We start from the raw sequence: 19,909 nt of genomic DNA, 5'->3' as shown, positions 1-19,909 counted from the left end.
AGCAACCTGTTTGAAATATTGATGTTTGCTTTCAAACCTCAAACACCATTAAGAACACAAAGGCCCATAGCATAACATCAAAATCTCATTATTTAATCCATTACTCTCATTTGGAGTGAGAACATCACCAAACTCTTCAACTGTACATGACAAAAACTCAGAAACTAAGAGATCAAGAGTGGGAAGCCATTCTTTTTTTAGAAAGAACTGGTGCCATTACTATGTCAGAAATTTCACTACAAAGTAGGTAGACATGCCAATAGCTACAGGGATTCTGTGTGCTACCAAAAGGGCAATAGGCAAAATAAACACCATTTCTGTGAGGCAGACCCTACTACATTCCAGTTATGCAGAAGTTTTTCAGAAAGAGGAACAGGCTTGTTTTTTTATCATTCTGTCCAAAAGTAAGTTTTCTCAGCTCCTCGTTAAACTCTTGTATGGTTATGATTTTTTCTCTGTGAGCTTTACTTAAAACAATGCGCAACACTAGAGGAACTACACCTTCAAAAAAGTCATGCATCACATCCGGTGGAAGTGAGGTTGTGACATTAATGTAGTCTAGTTTGTCAAAAGGACAACCTCTGGTAACACCATAAATGGCTTTCGTGTCAGGATTTTTCTTTACACACTCCAAGTGGTATCTGTGAACATCAGTAGTTCTTAAAACAAAGTCAGATTCATTAAAACATCTCTTAATGTTGCTGTGTGTGGCCATGCATTACCTACAAATTCTACTACCAACATTAAATGACATGCTGAATCCACCTATTAAGTGAGAGGAAAGGTTATCAGCAGATATAACGGCGACAGCTGCACGAAAGTACAGTAATTCCTTCTGATGAAAGCTTTTTAAGATCATCTATCAATGGCTTCAAAATTTCATCTAATCCAAGTTGTTTCACAAGGAACAAGTAAAGCTAAATGAATGTTTCAGCTGAGAGCAATACTTTGTACCCATATTTCCAATTGTGTAGTAAATTGCACACAGTTTGTGCTTGTTACGCTTAGACCCCAGGGGATTACAAACTTCGAATTCATCCTCATAAATATGTAGCCTTAGGGCTTGTGGGTTACCAGCAAAAAATTCGTGGTTTTTGAAATGAAGTCCATCTCGATAATCTTTTAGAACAAGTTCATCTTTTTCTATGATCAACTCAGTTTGTATTTGGTCCCAAATGTCCTCATGAGAACACTATGTCCTTAATACCTCACAAATAGGAACGTACGAGTAGAGGTGGGCGATATATCGTTTAGACGATAATATCCAAATTGTTGTCTGGACGATATGCAAAATTGGGATATCGAATATTTCATAATTTGTACAATCCGACCCCCCAAACATGAAAAGAGCTGAAGGAAGTTAAAGAGAAAACAAATAACGCACACTATAACCTTTTCAACAATTATATGTAGCGATTTTAATACTGTAGGGGTTTGTTTGACTGTATTTTATTTTATTTTTTGTACAAAATCACGATCGTTCCTCAATTGCACGAGAGTAAGCTGCTACTAATTTGCAATATACAACTACGAAGTTCTTACCTCACCTGCACTGTAAAAAACAATTTGTTGAGTCAACTTAAAAATTTTTGTTACCCCGCTGCCTTAAATTTTTTTGTCAACTTGACAATATATCTTTTGTTGAAGTAACTTCCCATTAGAGTGAAATTAACCATAATTTCCTAGTCCAGTCAACACAAGTCAAGTTATGTCAACTGGAAAAATATTTTAACTTGAATTTAAAATAAAGACAACACATTTGGCCTTGCATTAATTTATTTAATGATAGACAACTCTTTCATTCACATTTAAGTTGAACAAGTAATTTCCTGTCAACAGATCAACTGAAATCACTTTTTTTTGTAGTGATTTGTAAGCAAGACTAAAGGCATCTTACGGGGTTGGAACAACATTAAGGTGAGTAATTACTGACAGAATTTACATTTTGGGGTGTATCCCTTTTCCATTTGTGTTCATGAGATGTGTAAACATGCATAGTCGAAGTCAGAACATGACAGACTTTAAACGTGCACTCTAAAAGTAGCAAAAGGCACAAAAAAGCCTAAAGCTCCTTCAAACGTCTACTTTTTGCGCAAGAGCTTGTTGCGAAGCCCATGAACACGTGATGAACAGCTGCTCCCACCAATGTTCATAACAAGTTTTTGCAGAGCTTCAAAGGTGTATTTCATTGTCTTGGGGTAGTCGATATTGACAACATAAAGAAGACCCATCAGGAGTCCAAATGCCTTGGGGACATCGGAGATGTCAGTGACAACAAGATGTTCCTCCAAAATGAGAGCGACATCAATTGTGTCTTTGGGAAGCACATCACATTGCTGCTCCTCAGTTACAATTAGAATGCCCACGTCAGTTCCTTTCACAACATCCTCAATTTCACTGGATGGCTGAAAAAAGAAAAGAAAAAAGGTTTCAACCCATTCCACACGACATGGTTATCCACTAATCTAGTTTATAACAGAATTTTTGTCATAGGTTATGATCTTTTTTTTTTTTTTTGTTGTTTTTCTTTATAATGAAGTTGTCTGTATTAAGTATATTGCGTTTAAAACACAAGAGTGATTATCAGTTCAACACACAGAGTTATAGAAATTCTACTTGATTTTTTTTTTTAAACTGCGCTGGTATCGGAACGTATCGGTCGATAGTCTGAATTGTTGGTATCGGATCGGGTTCAGAAAAAATGGTATCGGGACATCCCTACCCTCAAGTTGTTCTGTATAAATACTAGTGCTGCAACGATTATTTTTTTTAATCGTGATTATTCGCATGATTTTCTACGATTAATCGCAAGATTCAATAATTAATTCAAAAGTAGTGTATTCCACACTTTTATTTTAAAAGTACTATATAAACAAAAGTGCTATAAAATGTGGTTTGCAAACACTTTAATCAATTAAGGTGCATTTTAACAGCAATATTCCCTTTACACAGTTGAAATATTTATTGTAAATCTCAACTTAAACATGAATGTAATCAAATCAAATATAAAACCAAAGCTATTTGCCACTGCCAGGGCATTCATATTTTATCTAGATTGTTTATATATATATATATATATATATATATATATATAAATATATATAATAAAAAAACTTTTTCTGAACAGATGACACCTGAACACCGGCAGCGTCATTCAGCGACTGTCTGAAGCGCCCAGCTGTTCAAAATCCTGCTGCGCCATTTACATAGTTTTATATTAAATTTGTCTCAAAATCGCTAGTAAACAATGGGGCGGTACTTACACGACCATTCCAACGTGATGACGAGTATACAAAAAAGCATGTTTCTTTGAACTTGATTTGAATCAGATCAGTTGATTATCCCTGCTGTGTAAAACGTGAATCGCAAATCGTTTAACATCAACCGACTTGAATCATCACATTTTAATCTATTTTCAACCGGTTGCGAATGAATCGTGACATCCCTACAGTAGTATTAAAATACATTTCTGTATTAGAGACAATTTTCAAAGAGCACAATTAACCTCTTTTACAAGTATTGGCTGTCTTTATAAACACACCTCACAAGACTTCAAAAAACTGGAGGAGTTCTCACGAAGGAAGTGGGGCAAGCCAAGAAGGACAGCAGTTCGCTTGTTCTGGTTCGAGTCCTGAAAAGTCAGTATGCACACAACACACAAGAAATATATTCATATGTTGTATTATGTGGGTTCAAAACAAAACATTTCACAAAACCCTTATTGGTTTACAAGAAATACTTACATCAGCATCAAGCCATTGGAGGATTTTATGAAGCTGTACACTGTCATGGTCCATGTTTTTGTAAAGCTCCAAAAACCTGGGGAGAAGTTCATCTAAGCCCCCATAGAATGAACTCATAAGGTCAGCAGACAAGAGACGGCTAAATTCAGCAACAATCTAAAAGCATAACAAAAAAAAGACCATGTGACTCAAATTAATATTCTATTATTCATTACTAATTATTATATGATTATAGTAGTTTAATTAACTGTCTTCTAAACCAATATTACAGGATTTGGGTGAGACAGACCAAAAAGATGATGCAAAAGGAGTTACATACTCTGTTTCTCATTCAAAACCAACCAGATCACGTCCAGTGATTAATGATAGATATAAATATAAGTGCTGTTAAGATGAACGCATGCATCCAATTTCTTTCAGTTTAACGCATTAAAAATATTTTATGCAATTAATGCAGCATGAACAATTGTATTCTTAATATCGAAAGCATTTAATGTTTGAAAATGCCTCTAAATACCTGTCTTTCCGTGAATAACGCTGGCCATCTGGATTGAACATCACTCACTAGTGGCTCTTTATCAATGATCTCTTTTCTCCTTAGAGCATATGTGCTTGCCATGGCAGCATCAATGAATTTGTTATTAGGGTTCTTCTTTTTAACCTCTATCAGCAGAGCTTTCCTTTCTTCTTCGAGGGAGCTGGTGGTTTCGCCTTCTGGCATATCAGGCAAAAAATTGGTTTCAGACCGCCTCGGCTTCTTAAGGCGTCGTTTACCTGTGCCATCTGTGGAGACTGACAGTGCTGGACATCCTGCTACACGCAACTTCTGCCTGAAGTTTCCCATTTTAAAATTCAAACTGAACTTCCAGCAGTACCAGCCACCCGAAGACCCTGGCTCCTTTAAGCACGGATGTTTTTCAACCAAGGCTTTGGCAACGCTTTCAATTTGTTCCCGTAATGGGTATAGATTAAAATTGAACATAACTTCTGCAAGTTTGTTTAGGATTTCAGTTTTAAGTTCCTTTGTAACATCCAAAAGGAAACCATCTTTTGCGTGTGCATCATTTGATCGCCGGAGCTTCAGTTCCACATCATATGAAAAACTTGGAATGATGAAGGGCTCAGGCCAGACCTTTGATTGACTGGGTGTACCCGACACCAATGATGATGCAGATGTGCTGGCGGTGTCATGGTTACTGCGGTCATTAAACTGTTCATTTGGTGGTGTCCTCTGGATGATCTTCAGTGTCGCTCTCTCCTTAGGTAAATCTGTTAGTCTTGTCAGATTGACTAAATCATTCTGGAAATCTGGATCTTCATATTGTAACACAAACTCCCCATCCAGATTAAGTTTAGACCTCAAAATCAACTTCAGATCTTCAACGCTTTCTGGCAGCTCATCAATCACCACCTTCCTGATGTCATCTGGTGACAACACAACCCTGAGCAACATCCTAAATGTGTAAAACACAGAAGGGAAATAACCGAATGTCCCATTAGAAGGGCTTATCAAAATACAAGTAGCAATACGCAGCTGGTCATACAAGGCTTGAAATTGCAACCATTTTGGTTGTATATGCTCCAGAAAACTAATCTGTGCGACCCTTAAAATATATTTGGGAGAGTGCAAATAATTGTTGAGCTGTGACCCGTTTACATTTCTCGTTCACTAATTGCTGCACAGTATGTGCCTGCTGTAAACTGATACATCACAAAATGACAGTGTACCTTTAATGAAGTAAAAAGTCTCTTGGAGTGAGCAGAAGTTGTTCAGCGGAGAGTTGGTTAGGCAGTTCAAAAGACCCAAGATGCTCCGAGTGCACAGCTGAAAATGTTCAATGAACAATACCTTACTAGCATATTTTAAAAAAGCAACATTATACTTTCAAAAGTTCATAAAAATTAAAATGACTGAGTGTACCTTTAATGAAGTAAAAAGTCTCTTGGAGTGAGCAGAAGTTGTTCAGCGGAGAGTTGGTTAGGCAGTTCAAAAGACCCAAGATGCTCCGAGTGCACAGCTGAAAATGTTCAATGAACAATACCTTACTAGCATATTTTAAAAAAGCAACATTATACTTTCAAAAGTTCATAATTCAAATGACTGAGTGTACCTTTAATGAAGTAAAAATATTTTGGGTGTAAGAAGAAGCCGTCTTTGGATGGTGTAGGAATACAGTGGGTAATAGTGGTTTAGTTCCTCAGGTTGTAGCAGAAGGAGATCAGCAGACAGTTGTCTAAACAGTTCAAAAGATCCGAGATGTTCCAAGTACACAGCTGAAAAAGGTTCAACAACGAACAATGCCTTGTTAGCCACTATGAGCAGTTTGACAATTTTCCCAAAATCAGGAAGCCCACTTGTGCTGCCAACGGAGACGAACATTCCCTCTGAATATGTTGTTCCATGCAGAGAAAATGTTGTTGCCAGGGAAACAGATGCAACATCTTCATATTTCCTGTTAATTGCCTGCTTTAGGCCATGGTCCAATATATCAGGAGAACAAACAGAAACACTCTGTACTTCAAGTTCTGGCTTGAAAAGGCTGGACATATCAAGATAGTAGCCAAACATAAGTTGGTGTTTTGTGGCTAAAGTGAGTAAAATGTTTTTAAAATTGTTGACATCGCGGACAACTTTTTTAAAAAAGCTATGTTTTCCCTCGAAGCGGATTGTCCAGAAGTTCAATAAAGGTCCAAAACAATGGATAAGTTTAGGATAATGTTCCACAAAATGGTGTTTAGGTTTCAATTTGAAGTTAGGAAAAACCTCCAGCAACAACAGCCTGTGGTCAGAAATTTTTGACTCCAAAAAGCACACAGATTCTTCCGTAAACGTAGGTGAAGCCAGAAGTTCAACAATCACTTTTAACTCCAAAATTATACCCCAGGTTTTGTCATGTTCAGGAACCAAATGACCAATCATGAAAGGAAGTAGTCTCAATAGTGTCCAATTCTCATGTCCATTTCCTCCAATTGTCCGTTTAGCTTTGAACCTTATAGGTATTTTCTGAGGTCTATTAGTCTTATCAGAAAACTTATAAGTAAAGTTTTGGATGACACTATTTAAATCATTCAGTGTGAAAAAGCCTCTTTCAATCAAATCTGACAGACACAAACAGAGCTCTGCTGGAACAATTCCTTCAAAAAGATCATGTAGAACATCAGGTGGAAAACCTGTTGATGAATGAAAATGTTCTAGTCTATTCAAAACACAGCTAGCCTTTACACCCTCAACACTTTTTAGTGTTTCATCTCTACTGAGACACAAAACATGGCCATCATGGGAAAGTTTATTTCTGAGTGCGAATGATCCACTCCTAACTGGTACAGTTTGAAAGTCCTTTCGACTCGCAAGACAAAACCTACAACATTTGTCAACAGAGAAGGATTCTTGGAAACCTGCCAGTGTATGGGCTGCTAGATTATCTGCAGATACAAAAGCAACTGTTCCCTGAACATGTGCCCCTAGTCTTTTGATGTACAAACCTTGATTTTCAAGATGTTCAAGGTCTCTAAGAAGTGGTTCTAAAACAGCAGCATATCCATAGGTTTTCAAGTCATTGCTGTAACATAACAGTGCAAGATTAATAGATGATAAAGATGATCTAAACCGAAGTGGTAGATTAGCCAGAACCCAATACACGGCACAAATCTTGTGCTTTTTCCTTGAAGTGCCTAATGGGTTACAAACTTCAAAGTCATCAATATACAACCCTATCGCAATACGTAATACTTCTGCTGAGAAAAACTGATTTTCCCTGAAATACTGTCCATCAAGAAAACTTTCATACACCCCAGAGTTTAACCCAGAAACCTTCTCAGGTAAAACTTTGTCAAGGACATCATCTCTATTTAACAACTCATTCAGTACAGGTAAAATCGGGACATAAACTTTTTTTCTACCCTTATCTAAATCTAAAATGTACTCAATAGGTTCAATAACCTTAAAGTTTTCCTTGAAAAAAGAAGACCTCTTGTGGTCAGTGCCTAATGGACCAGTCCTTGACAAGAAAGAAAGAGGGATCGTTTTGTCTAAAGTTTCTGTTATCAGTGTTGATGTTTCTAAATTAACATTGTTTTGCAGCAGAATTTGTTCTATACATTTCTTGCTTAGTTCTCCTGTGAGGACACTGACCTCATAAAACCCATCTATTATTTCTTGAGTGGCTGACTTTGAAACGTGCAATAGTGTTTGCATTCGCAAAAAAAGAGATGCCAGTTTTCGCTGCAGATACACCTCATCATTGGCATCATCATGTTCTTCAACATCAGAAATGGACTCATCCAATTCAACCACAGATGCACTACCTTGATTGTCTTCATCCAAATTAGAATAATTCTCACGAAACAATTCTGGTCGAAAGTCCTTTACGCTACCTGAACTGTGAAAACGACTATGATGTGCTGTAAATGTGGAGTACACGTTCGAACGGAATGAACACTGCTGATAAGGGCATTTCACAGTTTCCTTATTTTTTAGATGGCAGCGTAAATGTGCCAAATACTGGCGAAGGTGGCAGGGTTCTGAAAAACCACATAAGTCACATAGTATCTGAACAGTTAGGGGTTCTGATGAATTTTGTGATGGCCCATGCTGCCTCAAATGCCTTTTCAGGTCAATTTGTCTTTTGAATGTACAAACACAATCCTTATACAAACATGGTAAGGGACAAAACCTGCTGTAGTGTCCGTGCTTTAGTGTATAATGCCTTGTTATTGTGCGTTGATTCGATGAACTATATGAGCAAAGCTTGCATGTCCATTTCATTGAAACTGTCACAATCCAGGGAAGGGGGGGACCATTTCCTGAAAATGTACAAACATCAATTAATATTCATGTACATTAAGTAGTGTACAGCTTTTCAATCATTTAGTCGTTTGCAACATAATGTCATATCAACTCCCTAATCAAGGCATAGCAGTTCAGGCAATCACACACTCTGCACATATGGAACATTTTCAAAGAAAAGTATTAAATATCACAGAGATGACAATATTTAAATACTGCTGCAAGCAGCATTTAACATGCCTTTAGTATTTAAAGGTGTTAGGGTATGTTTGGCCACATTAATTTTCTAAATAACCCTGTTATAGCTATCTATGGTAAAGTTCAACGTTTGATAATTATTGCTTTAAAAAGTCCAGAGAATTATGTTACACTGCAGTAACTTTAGGTTATGCTAAAAATCTAGGACTAGTTCACAAAAGTAGGATTTTTAAATAAAGAGAAATTTGATTGACAGCTGTGCTTATATTAAACACCAAACATTTAACTAAATGAAAAAGATGGATGTTATGGTTTAGGTCTAACGTTAACTTAACGTTAACCTACTCATGCTGTAGTAAAAAAAAAAATCTATTTAAGTAACCCTACATTGAAATGAATGCTTAGTTTGTTGTTTATCGTTATTTTAATGAAAATACAGTGATAAAACGAATACGAACTCACTTATATTAAACGAAGAAATGCACGTTTTATTAAAAGTTCTCTTGCGCATCCCATCGTCCTGTCAGTCACTGTTGACGTTACACCTCACTCGGCACTGCTAAAATACATACCGCGGCTTTGTGAGTGGCAGCGGCCGGCCCATTCTTTGGAAAAGCCTTCCGGTGCTCAGTTCGTACCTGCTATCTAATATTAATTAATCGAACTCTAAATACAATATTAGTCCAAAAGCAGGCAAATTGAATACATTTTAAACACTACTATGATCAACAATTTTATCCGAAATCTACGTTATGTGCTTCTTCGGCGCCATTTTACGAATTGCTTACATTACGGATAGCATCGTGCAAAACTGTAATCAATCCATTAATTAGGATTAAAATTCGACCAGATTAGTTTAGTATCATAATTATTGAACTCACCTTATTATATGCAGAGACGATGGTTGTTTGACGATGCTGAATGAAGACTCCTGCTGTGCTGTAACGTTAACTGACTGATTGAGTTTAGTCCTGCTTACATCTCGCGATAGCTACACAGAGTAAAGCCCGCGAAAATCTATAGTACTGAAAACAAAAGGATCCTTGTGGTATATTAAAATGTATTAAATTAACCATCTTATTTTTGTACATGGTAGTATTAAAATTCAATGAAAACTACAAATTCTTAAATAAACATTTAAATATGCACCTATATGTATATAATTACATATTACTTTATGAATATTGCTTTCGGTAGAATATATTTTAACTGATAATGACAAGTGAATTGTTCTTGATGTTAGAGCAGTAAAATGTAGCCTACTTAGAATTTACTCTTGCAAATTGTTAAGAGGATTTTATTAAGTAAATATACAAAATATTTTGTTGGAGTATGTGCAATTGTATCAACATGCATTTTCTAGTTGAAACAACTAGTTATACTAGTTAATTCAACTTTCAGCTTAGTTGAGGACAATTAAACTTAAATGTTCTTGTTGTCTGGACAATTTCTACAAATTTAGTTGTGTCTACAAAAAAAAAAAAGTTGAAATGGCAATTATTTTTTACAGTGTGTGTGTTATGACGTTTCTTAGGTTGAAGCAGCAATCCAAAATCGTAAAGAGTAAAGCCGATGACGATTAATAAAATAGCTGCTAGAAAAGGCAAAATATGCGTTGTTTGCGGAAAAATGAAGTCTGAAGTTAAAACGTTTTTCTTAAAGGTCTGTGGCGTCCTCAAGTGGCGAGCTTCGTGATTGCATCATTAGAAAATTGCGTTGTATAATGACTCCAAAATATGGAATACATTTTCCCAAGAGATCGGTTCGGTACGCATTACAAACCGAACCATTCCGGTGGTTAGACCATTTTTCCTGCCGACCAAAATCCGCGCTGGAGCAAACACCACAACTTTGCGCAACATCAAATGGCAAATGTAATGAAAGCGGAACGAAACTCATTGTTTTGTGCTTCACGGACCGTTTATCAGTTCGGACGAATGTCAGTGCAGCGCGAGCCGATCTTGATTAAGCGACACCGTTACTACATAAGAGATCCAGTAAACAAAGCATTTGAATTAGCCACTTATGTAATAACATCGCTACGAGATCTAGGGAGAAGCGTTACAATTTCTCCGTTATTAACGGATCAAACAGCACTGACGTGGAAACCAGGAGAAACATCGGTCCATGAATGAACTAGTTATAGGTTTTAAGTCCACAGATCATTCACCATGGATTTAATATTTTTTTTTACAGTCTATGGTAGTAACACTAACTTGTAACCATGGAAGTTTGGCAGAAATATTAAAATGCTTTCAAGTACGTCACACATCTTTTTCCAGCACTTCAAAACTCAAATGTTATTTAAATGTTATTTTTAATGTGATGATCAAAACATTATTTGTTCATCCTTCAAAGACTACCCATTTATAAAACTAAAAGTTTCAAGATGTAGGAAAACTCACACTTATTTAAAAATATTTTTTCTTTTAATAAATAGGAAATTTCTATGGCATTTCTTAATTTTTGCTGTATCGAAAACGTCCCAAACCGTGACACCACTGTATCGTATTGAACCGAACCGTGAATTTTGTGAACCGTTACACCCCTATTAAAAATATAAAAGAACAATAAATACTTTATTGAATGATATATTATTATTTTTAAAAGTTTAGGAGTCTTTAAATAAATAATGTCTCATATCTTTATGTACTAGTAATTCTATACAATAATAGGTCAAATGCAGCAAGTCAAAAGACCAACTGGACCTTCTTTGCCAGTTTGCACACATTTCTTTGAAGGATTGCAAAAATATCGTCTGAATATCGATATCGAGATATTGAAAAAAAATAGAGATATTCATTTTTGTCAATATCTCCCACCCCTACTTACGAGTAACTTCCAGCCTTGTTACCACTTGAGTCTCTTAAAGTGTACTGCACAGGTTCAGTCATCTGAAATTTTGACTTAGAAAACTCTTTGAACATGTGTGGAGACCTAACAAGTCTTGAGGCCTCTGAAAAAAAGTCAGGGGACTGTAGCACTTCTTGAAGTTCTGGACATGCAGCAACGTCAAATCCATTTTTGTTTAGATGATATGCAAGAAATGTATCATAGTTCTCTTTGAAAAAACTAAATAAGAAATTCACATCATCCAAAATTTCTTGCTGCACTGACTGAGGCAGATTATTTTTTCTCTGCATTTCAGGACGAAGGCACATAAGTTCTCTCTAAATTGCTGAAACAGCTCCTTCATGTTTGGGGGGGGGCAGAACATGCAACACTATCATTAGGACATTCTTCCTCAGCGTCCTCAAGCAGAGGAAGAGGAACATCAGTCGTAGTCCGTTGTCACACTGTGTGTTTATGCTTTCGGTAAACATGACATCTAAAGGACTCGTACTTTGAAAACGTTCTCTGACAGTCATTAAGACCACAAGTTATTGAAAAATTTACCTCATGTGCATGAATGAGACCAATGTGCTGGATTCATTTGACAATTGTGAATGTTCTCCGAGAGCATTTAGGACAACAGAACGGGCGAGGCATTTTTGCAGATGTTACTGTAAAAGGTTGATTACTCTGGTAACTGGGGTAGGTAGAGGCTTGTCATCATCAACAGTAAGTTTCAAAACATACCGCTGAAGAAACACCAGGGTGTTCTTTAAGTGAGATGGATATGTCAAATTGAAGACAAAATAGACACAAAATGCAGCAAGAGCCGCTTCATCCACACCACTAGCCCGGCAAATCTCTATCCCATCAACTCTGACGACTGCAGTGACTCTTCTTGTAAGCACATTCTTCCAGTCACTGGCTTCCTGTACTTGAACCGTTGGATATGGTGAAGATGGTTCACTCTAAAAGACAAATGCACAAATTAGATTTTATCTCAAATTTTATGATCATACGAGTTAACTGATGAGAAATAATCTACATGCATAAGGAGTAAGATGATTATTATTCACCCAATTTGTATGTTGGCAGTAAATATATTTCAAGAATTATAAAATGCATTTATGATAGACATTCAAGTCATAGACAGAGAAACATATGCGTTCCTCCCGAAGCACAATGAAGTGTTCAAGCTTCTCTCTGAACAAGGCTGGCAACATGAGAAGTGCTGCTTTGAAATCAATTCCTGAAACAAAAGATATCACATGATATTGACATGATTTTACTACCCCTCCTTGAAAATGGTAGTTAAGTATCGGTCAATGGAGGGACAGAAAGCTCTCAGACTTCATTAAAAAATATCATTTGTGTTACAAAGATGAACAAAAGTCGTACAGATTTGGAACGACATGAGGGTAAATAATCAACGACAGAAATTTTCATTTTAGGGTGAACTATCCCTTTATTAAATAGGATAAAGTAAAAAAAAAAAAAAAAGTTAATTACCAAGATGGTCTTCAATGAGAGATTCTTCTCTAGCTTCTTTGTGGGGCTTTGCTAAAAGAGATTTCCCTTGAGCAAGTTGTAGCACACTGGATGCAATGTTTCCAAAACTTTCTTGAAAGTGCCGGCAGAGATTGACAGACTTATACGGGAAACCAATTTCTTGATAAAGCTGAAATTAGTTAAAAAGACACAATAATAAGGAAAATCAGGGTTTGAACACTAACCCCTGATGGACTCAGGGGACTAGTAGGCCTAAACAGAAGATGTCAAAATAAGGGTCCACATAATATCAGAACATAATAACAGAACATAAACTTGACAATAAGCTTGTTAGGCCATTGTTATATATAACAATTAGTTCAGATCCTCGAATCTCACTATACGAGAGGCTTTCTGCTGATATTTCACCAGTATCGTCATTGCTCGTCTCTGCGTGTTATAGACAGGCTGTCACTCAGTCCAGTTACACTGTTACGACACTAGGTGGCGACAAGGCACTGCCTTTGAGTGAGTCATTGTTCATTCAACGAAAATGTAAAAAAAAATCGGATTCATTCTAAGATGTAATGAAACAAGCTGTTAATTATTTTAATATTTAATTTAAAAAAAATGAAAGCTCCACTTAATAAGACTCAGCTGAGCAGCAATCTGGCGCATGGGTAACGCTGAAGCTGATGCATCACTTCATGATAGAGATCAGGGTCCGAAATTAGCACCCGCCAAGCGCCAAATGCGGGTAGATTTTCCGTTTGGCGAGTAAATCTCAAAAGGCTATCCGCCACACTGGCGGGTGGATGTTCCAGACATCCAAAGTCTTGCGGAAGTTTCGGGAGTCTCCCGCATATTGATAGCGGCTGCCTGATGCCCGCAAATTAGTTCAAATCTCCAGGAATCTGGAGCGAGCGAGAAAGAAAGAGCGCGCTCATACTGTGCTCCAAACCGTGTAGCGCGCGCACTGCAGAGAGCGAGAGACCTTGTGTGTGTGTGTGTGTGTGTGTGTGTGTGTGTGTGTGTGTCTCAAGAAGCGTGTGTGAACCTTCTCCACACCCAAAAAAGACCAACACTAATATATTATTTTAACTTAAAGAATTAACAAATTAAGATGACAAAAAGAAAACACTGAATCAGTTTGAAGCTTTGAAAAAAACGCTTTTTTTCATCAGACTACGTTTTTTCGTCAAATAAAAATAGCAGACCTACCTCAATCCACAGCTTGTCTAGTTTTTACTTAAAAAAGTAATATGTCTACATGATGTGGGGTGAGTCTGGATCTCCGATGGCACAGATGTCCCGGGAATACAGAGATGACGTCTCGCTAGAGTGGCCAATTTCGGAAAGCGCCTTTCATTTGCTTGTGGATGTTTGCTTCGCCAGTGATATTGCATTGTACTTGCACTAGGCCTACTGCTATTTTAATACCACGTAGCATATTTTGCAAGTAACTTCGTCGCCCTTTCTGTCAAAATGGTCCCACACAGTAGCTACTTCTTTTCGCTTGCCTTGCTTCATTGTGCTTGCTCAGCGAAATATGTCTTTAGGCGCGTGTGGTTGCGCGTGTCGACGCACCCCATGATTTAACAAATACAGGGTATATATACTGTTTTTTTTTTACCATGCAGCAAACAAACAAAAAAGCTAAATGTGTGTGTGTGTATATATATAATTTTAAAACATAATTTTATGTTTACTTTCGGTAAAGTATCCTTCAAATGTACTGTTATGAGCACTAGTTCCATGCTCACATCTTCCATGTCTTATATTTGTTGCTCTGATTTGACTTCTATGTACTCTTATTCATTCAACATAATACTTATCTCAATTAAATGTACTGAAATGAATGTATATGTGACACAAAAAGGCTGTTTATTATTTTGGCCGGTAAAAAATATGCTTGGCTGGTGGATTTTTTCATCTACCAGTCCCCGTGGCAGGTGAGCCAAAAAGTTAATTTCGGACCCTGATAGAGATCAATGGCATTGATTTATTGTATTGACCAGAGCTGACGCCATTCATAGAAATATCCTTAAATGTTAAAAGGGTGATTTTTTTTTTTAAAGATTTTGCTTTCCTTGGTCAAGGCAACCTTTTCATGAATATGACTTGATATGAAGGACAGATATTTAGTTTACACCCACTTTTCTGCTTCCGATCTGTTGCGTGAGATCACATGATCATGGTGGAATCATATCAAGGCGCTTCCTCTGGCACGATAATCTTAATAACATTGTGTAGTGTGTGATGCGCTGCGATTTTCAAATCTTGTAGTGTGAGCATGTTTAAGATTTGAGGGAAGAAGATCTGCAAAGATTCTCCTTAAGTGTGTGCTGCAACCAGATTTCAATATCGGTTAGGATTTTAAAACTCCTGTAGTGTGAACCAGGCATTAGCCTGAACATCAAAAGGGAACTTGGGAACTTCAAAAAGTGTAGGAAAAGTTGCTGATGGGCTGATATTGCTATGGGGGAAAACAGAAGTTAATAATTAGGCAATGCAGTGTATCAGGGATACATAAAGTACAACAAATACTGTTGTATTTGTGAATACAAAAAAATCTTACAACTGAAAAGACAAATTAATACAATCAACACTAACTTAAGGATTTTTCCAAACAAGTCTTACTTGAAATATGTGCCCTACACTTTTCTTTATCATCTTAGCTCTACTCATACACTGTTGTCAATTCATACAACTTAAAGGGTTAGTTCACCCAAAAAAAAAAAATATCATTATTTACTCATGTCGTTCAAACCTGTAGTACTTTGCGTTCATTAAGATATTTTTAATGAAGTCTGACAGCTTTCTGATCCCTACAGTGACAGCTACGCAACTACCACTTTCAAGGCCTAGAAAGGTAGTAAAGACTAGGGCTGCCCCATAATATTCAACTAATCGTTAATCGAAAGACTAGGGCTGCCACATAATATTCAACTAATCGTTAATCGAAAGACTAGGGCTGCCCCATAATATTCAACTAATCGTTAATCGAAAGACTAGGGCTGCCACATAATATTCAACTAATCGTTAATCGAAAGACTAGGGCTGCCCCATAATATTCAACTAATCGTTAATCGAAAGACTAGGGCTGCCACATAATATTCAACTAATCGCTAATCGAAAGACTAGGGCTGCCCCATAATATTCAACTAATCGTTAATCGACTAAAAGAGGATTAGTCGACCAAAAATTGTATTAGTCGTTAGTCACAGAAAAAAAACCTTGTGGCGAAATCACGCATTCCGTGAGGGACAGATTGTTAACGGCGGGTGCTTGTGGTATTTACAATATATCAGGCAGGAAATCCAAATCAGTGGTTTAACCTCAATTTATGAAGCCACGCAAGTGCTTTGTTTGTGGTGTAACTTACAACATAGTTTACCACTTTATTTACAAAATATTGATCTTGAACACGTGTTTACACAACGTCTAATCTTGCATCAAACCAAACATGTATGCGCTGTGGTGCTCTCATGAACGCACGCTGGAGATTCATATTTTGTAAATGTAGTAGATTATGTTCATAAATTGAGGTTAAACCAGTCTTGAAAATGCTAGCTGTGTAAGCTGTCAATGGAGGGACAAAAAGATTCTAGATTTCATTAAAAAATCTTAATTTGTGTTCTGGAGATTTTGGAATGACACTGGGACGAGTATTGATAGAATTGTATTTGTGAGTGAACTGACCCTTAATAAATGGTTGCACAGTAAACATAAATAATAGTTATGTACTAAAAACTCTGGCCACACTGGGCTGAAACTCTGCACCCTGCTTTTTCACCATGTCAAACAGTCTGTTACATGGGCGTCGGAACCATTGTATATGGGTGGGACAAGACCCAGCCACTTTTTAAGACCAATGATATTGGACCCACTCACTTCTACCGTCTCGAATTCAGCGCATATGTCTGTTCACTTTTCAGAGCACCGTCGGTCAAATCCATTCCACTTGAGAAAAGCCCTAAATTTAACTCCATTCCGCGTTTTTGGTACAGCGTTGATTTCCACACTGCAGCTCAAATCTTTTCCACTTGGTTCATTCAGAGTCCCACCAATCACTTATTTTTTAGGCCAGACGAGCCAATGCGCATGTGCTGTCCCAAGCGCGAGTCTCACAGAACCGGAGCTTCTTACAGTTAGAATACAGATCATATGAAGTTTAAAATGTTTAAATAGACCAAATCAAGTAGTAATTAATTAATGTATATTAATCTTAGTTGATTATTGCTATTAGAGCTGGTTTGGTTGCTGAGGCCCCATCCACACTACTGCGTTTTCGTTTAAAAACGGAGACCTTTTGCTACGTTTGCACCTCCCGTCCACACTAAAACGGGAAAAACGAAGACCCAAAACGGAGAAGTTTAGAAACGCTGCAGCTACGTTTTTCGTTTTGAATCTCCGGAGGGCGTTTTAGTGTAGACGGGACAAAACGGAGGAGTTTAGAAACGATGACGTAGAAGGTCACGCTCGGCTCTATGATTGGGTGTCATCACCCATGACGTGTCCTTCCCTGATTCGTCAGCCACCCATCACATGTCCCGTCACCGGAAGAAAACAAACAAAAACATCCTGGACTACGTAGCTGATGTTAGTGAGTGCAACATGGATAACGAATTACAAGCGTTACTGACTTTGATGTCTTTGTTAGCAGCTGTTGTGCAAGCAAATTCTGCATTTTACAATGCTATAACTGCCTACATGCGCCGGAGGCAAACTATTATTCGAGCAATCTATGACAATTCCCGTGTGCAGCGGCGGTATCAACCGTACATGGAGCGTCGGTTTTGGGTTAAGCCGGGAAGAACCAGCGCATGGTGGGATAATTTTAAAAATCAAGTTGTGGTCCCTGAGGAATGGTGCGAAAACTTTCGAATGTCCAGAGCGTCCACTTATCAGCCTCAGCGAAAGACTACGTCCGCACTTGGAAGGAGCAACAACAAAAATATATTCCATTGTAACTTTAAGTAAAAGTTCCACCTCGTCGTCGGTCCATGAAAAGAAATCTCTGGTCTTCGACATTTTCTAATCTTTGCAGAGGTAGCTAACGTTACTTGCTTCCTCATCAAATCTGAGGAATAGTCCATCCGTTTCCTGTTTACACCGGCACGCGCATGCACAGTGTTGGAGAATGGTCACGTGACCGAGTTTTCAGTCGTTTTAATGTGGACGGAGATCAATTCTAATACGCAGCTAAAACGCTGGTGTGGACGGAGATCGTTTTCGTTTTAATTCTCCGTTTTTAAACGAAAACGCAGTAGTGTGGACGGGGCCTGAGACAGAGACGCGCAGAGATGGCAATATAAACGCGCTGTTTGATTTGTGACCATGCTGTGCTTATTCCATTAATTCGAGTAGCCTATCATATTGTACAAGGCTTAAATCATTTAAATATACATAGGCCTACAATAATATACGATATCATATCGTAGAACATGTAGTAGCCTATTTGAGTTGGTATTACTCTTGCCAAGCTTTGATTTCTGAGAGATGCACGCATAGACGGATTTGCGCTCGTTTAATTTTTACTCTCACTCATTATTGCATAGAGATTTTAAAAAAAGTATTTGGTTTCGGGACATACGGAAGTCCTGAACCGCAACGTAAAAAAAAAAATTCTAGCATTTCGAGATTAAAGTCGAAATAATTCGACACTAATGTCGAAAATCCCTGCACTTTTTACTACGGAGCCCGGGAAGTCACCTGTGGGAGAAAAAAAAGCTACTCACAAGTAGGCTACTCACGAATTCTCAAACTGTTCCCTCGGTTTAACAAATCGTGCCCACGGATTAATAAACCGTACCCACGAGTTTCTAATCTGCGCTCTCAGATTTGTAAACCGTGCCTTCAGTTTTGGCAATTTGTAGGCTACCCACAGATGCATATACCGTGCCCACGCTTTCAATCCGTTCCCACGGGTTTGTAAACTGTACTCACGGATTTGTGGTCCCTCCCTCAGTCTGTGTCGGCTGATTCAACCAGGCCTCCTGTTTGCGGGATGCTTTAAACTTTATTTTTCAAAATGGATAATTTCCTGAATTTTCTAAAAAAACGATTTAGGTAGCCTATTTAGGCTACATATTTAAAAAAAGTAGGGCTGCACGATTTGGGGAAAATGTCATATTGCGATTATTGAGGTCAATAATGCGATTGCGATATGCGATTGCGATATAATAAACAAATGGTTTCATTAGTCAACTTGCTTGGTTCTAAAGCAAAATGCACACACAGATTAGTGATAATTCTGTGTATTAATGTGTATTTCTCAACTAAACAACTAAATGATTGATAATACCTATAATGATCAATAAACCATAGATGAACAATAAACCCCCCCCCCCCCCCCTTAAATGTAGCATTTATTTGGCTTCAAAAAATATAACAGCTTTTAATTTCAGTGAACTTCAAACAATCCTCACATAAACCCATAATAAATGTCATATTTATTGTGTTATCTGTGCCCTTCCTGTCTAACAGGTAGGACATATACAGAAATTGAATAAAGTTATCAAACAGTCTGCGCTGCATAAATTATAAATTATATATAGACTAATCCTTATTAAAGCTACAAAAGTTATTTAGTCATGAGCACTGAGTAATTTTCTCTGTTCCCTTTGTTCTTTGATAAACTTTACTGACAGAAAGCTTGCTGTTGGCCCTTTAAGAGCAGCCACTGTTGACAGAGCCGCGGATCTCACACGCGCCTAATTCTCTCAACTCTTCACGTCCATCATAAGACTGCTCTTATGTTATGAAAATACTCAACAAAACGCCATTTTGGCATAATTGATTGTGTTATTGTTCGTTCAAGCTTGAAAGAGAACTGTATTCTGGCGCACGGTCTGTGCAT

The 19,909-nt window shown here is 37.5% G+C and overlaps 1 protein-coding gene and 1 long non-coding RNA gene across 2 annotated transcripts; both read right to left on the bottom strand.

The window, feature by feature from the left end:
* Window positions 1–2,039: 2,039 nt before the first annotated feature.
* On the bottom strand, window positions 2,040–4,692 carry LOC143718631 (sterile alpha motif domain-containing protein 3-like). The gene is made up of 4 exons (XM_077209658.1): window positions 4,261–4,692; window positions 3,744–3,899; window positions 3,542–3,631; window positions 2,040–2,405 (listed from the first exon to the last, which is right to left on the bottom strand). The coding sequence occupies exons 1-4, from the start codon at window positions 4,585–4,587 to the stop codon at window positions 2,082–2,084; spliced, it is 897 nt and encodes a 298-aa protein (XP_077065773.1). The 5' UTR covers window positions 4,588–4,692; the 3' UTR covers window positions 2,040–2,081.
* Window positions 4,693–4,792: 100 nt separating this feature from the next.
* On the bottom strand, window positions 4,793–9,795 carry LOC143718647 (uncharacterized). Its single transcript, XR_013196462.1, has 4 exons — window positions 9,609–9,795; window positions 5,855–6,017; window positions 5,472–5,761; window positions 4,793–5,197 (listed from the first exon to the last, which is right to left on the bottom strand). It is a non-coding gene; the product is annotated as an uncharacterized LOC143718647 (long non-coding RNA).
* Window positions 9,796–19,909: the final 10,114 nt, after the last annotated feature.

Source organism: Siphateles boraxobius, unplaced genomic scaffold (genome assembly GCF_051911475.1).
Source record: "Siphateles boraxobius isolate OS27281-9 unplaced genomic scaffold, OSU_SipBor_1 61, whole genome shotgun sequence".
Taxonomy (NCBI): domain Eukaryota; kingdom Metazoa; phylum Chordata; class Actinopteri; order Cypriniformes; family Leuciscidae; genus Siphateles; species Siphateles boraxobius.
The sequence above is the reverse complement of the archived record's forward strand: the minus strand, read 5'-3'. Positions and strand labels throughout refer to the sequence as shown.

What these genes read in the sequence shown, in the direction of transcription:
- LOC143718631 (XM_077209658.1), bottom strand. Translation starts at nt 4,587, where the DNA reads ATGGGAAACTTCAGGCAGAAGTTGCGTGTAGCAGGATGTCCAGCACTG. An exon ending in CGTTATTCACGGAAAGACAG is followed by an intron (nt 3,900 to 4,260) that starts GTATTTAGAGGC and finishes TTATGCTTTTAG; the next exon opens with ATTGTTGCTGAATTTAGCCG. An exon ending in GTTTTTTGAAGTCTTGTGAG is followed by an intron (nt 2,406 to 3,541) that starts GTGTGTTTATAA and finishes TTCTTTTTTCAG; the next exon opens with CCATCCAGTGAAATTGAGGA.